This window comes from Olea europaea, unplaced genomic scaffold, assembly GCF_002742605.1.
Source record: "Olea europaea var. sylvestris unplaced genomic scaffold, O_europaea_v1 scaffold1251, whole genome shotgun sequence".
Taxonomy (NCBI): domain Eukaryota; kingdom Viridiplantae; phylum Streptophyta; class Magnoliopsida; order Lamiales; family Oleaceae; genus Olea; species Olea europaea.
Window position 1 is genome coordinate 255,393 of NW_019229949.1, and position 2,381 is coordinate 257,773.

At 36.1% G+C, this 2,381-nt stretch overlaps 1 protein-coding gene across 1 annotated transcript; it reads left to right on the top strand.

The window, feature by feature from the left end:
* The first annotated feature begins 479 nt into the window (after positions 1-479).
* Positions 480-1,197, top strand: LOC111374437 (probable steroid-binding protein 3). Its single transcript, XM_022997103.1, has one exon. It carries the CDS (start codon positions 672-674, stop codon positions 972-974), a length of 303 nt encoding a protein of 100 aa, XP_022852871.1. The 5' UTR covers positions 480-671; the 3' UTR covers positions 975-1,197.
* The last annotated feature ends 1,184 nt before the right edge of the window (positions 1,198-2,381 follow it).

Genomic DNA, 2,381 nt, shown 5'->3' on the forward strand with positions numbered 1-2,381 from the left:
TGGTATCAAATCACTGTTTAAGAATGTATATATATATATATATATTTTTTTTTTTGAAAGAATGAGACTCAAAGAAAGGCTTAATAAATCAATTTAAAAATATATCTTAATGGCCATTGAACTTTGCCCTATGTTACTATTTAGTCACTGAACTTAAAAAAATAACTCAATGGTTATTGAACTTTGCACCGTGTTACCCATCCGTCACTCAAGTTGACGTCATTTGTTGGATTTAACAGATTTTTCCATTTGAATGATGGATGTATAATACGGTGCAAAGTTCGGTGACCATTGAGATATATTTTAAAGTTCGATTATGAAGTAATAACATTGACGAAGTTCAATGACCATTAAATTATATTTTTAAGTTCAATGACTAAATAGTAACATAAGGAAAGTTCAGTGACCATTCATATAATCAACCCTCCCTAATAAGAACTCTCAGTTATTAAAAATTACTTCTCAGTGCCAATTGAGCTTTTCAGAAGTTGCTTTCTGAAAAGTACTTTTTAACTTTTCTTCTTCTAAGCTAAGCGAAACATGCTCTTGTGACCACATTTCCACATCCTTATCTCCTAACACTGCACTTACAAAGAATCAATCAATCACAGAGGCTATAATCGGAATTCTCGACTCAATCGTTTATCAAACGAAATTCGTCAAAACCGTCAATGGAGCTCACACTACAACAGCTGAAACAGTACGATGGCAGCGACCCATCGAAGCCCATTTATATAGCAGTAAAGGGTCGTATATTCGACATGACTTCCGGCAAGTCTTTCTACGGCCCCGGAGGGCCATACGGCATGTTTGCCGGCAAGGATGCTAGCCGGGCCCTTGCCAAAATGAGCAAAAACGAGGAAGACGTGATTGCCTCCCTCGATGGCCTCACAGACAAGGAAATGGGTGTCCTCAATGACTGGGAGAAGAAATTCGAGGCTAAATATCCCATCGTTGGTACTGTTAGTAATTAAAATAAATTATCTGAACTTGAAGGTGTGTGTTCTTGGATTTTTTAAGTGGTGGTGTGATGTGAGCTTGTGTAATATGATGTGATTGATGAAATAAATACTGCAAAAATAAGTATCCCAATTGTTGGGATCTTGTCATCTGCTCATCATATTCTTATGTATTTATGTTTTCACCAATGCATCTGCTTAATGATTATGTTTCTAATCCCCATTATGATTTGGATTATTTTAGCTGTTTTAGTTCGTCTCTGCTATTACAGATTTTATCCAAAAAAGTGATTTGTTACCAGGTCGTAAGTAACACATCATATAATTTAGGGATAAAGCCATTCTACCAGATCAAAATTGAAGTTGGATCTAGAATAAAAGGGCAGGAATGCTCTTTAAAATTTGAAGACGACTCCAAGAAGAAAAAAGGAGAAGGATCCACGAGGAAGCAGGTCTAGTGCGAGTGAATTGGCTACATGTGAGTTTGGATTCTATGTGAGGATACTAGGAAGGCCAAATTGCTTCTTAGAATTTGTAGAGAACTGTAGATCTTGTGTTCAAGTGTCTTAAGGGTTTAAAGATACTAGCTTTTCAGTCTTTTAGCTGGATCATTTTCATAATAATATTCGAACTGGATTTGATGGGTGATCAAGAAGGTTGAATGTTTCAAGAGCTTCATATAATATTATTATTTAATCTTAAATTCCATTTAGCTCCCCACTCCATTTACTTTGTTCACTGCAAAGTGAGAAAGGAAGTAAATGATGGTGATTTGTATATTTCTTTGCGAATTTAAACTGACTAATTTGCTTTGTACTTCATTGGCTATCTCCTTGTGGAAAGGAGAAAAAATAAGGGACTGATGGTAGATTACTTGTATCTCAATTCGCTTGGGGGTTGAGATTAATCCAAAGAAACTGGAGAAAGTTAATAAGTTATTGGCAAAGAGGACTTCGAAAAACAATCGAGGGAGAAGCAGATGTTGAGAAATAAGAGATCATGGGAACTGGAGTAATAGGTTGTGGGCCTTCTGTTAATGGAGATTTATTTGGGAAAATACCTCTAGTGGAACAAGTTTAACAATTTGATCAACAATACAGACTAAGACTCTGATGAAGAAGAATGAAAGGCGTGAGAAAAACTTGAGGACTTCATTTGTGCAAGAAAAAATTCTGTATGTACAGAATTTTTTCGAACAAAACCAGAAATCTCACATGGAGCCCATGTGAGTTTTATATTCAAAAATTAAACCACCCACCCCAGGTGCTGTGAGTAGTCGGAATATCATTTTCTGTACATGTAGTGTCTCTCTGTACCCATTGAAAGACAATAAATTGAAGGAAGACTGCGGCATGTTTGACAAAATGGTGGATAGTATCTTTGCTAGGATGACGTTTGAAGAGGTTAGAAGCCTAGTTTTGG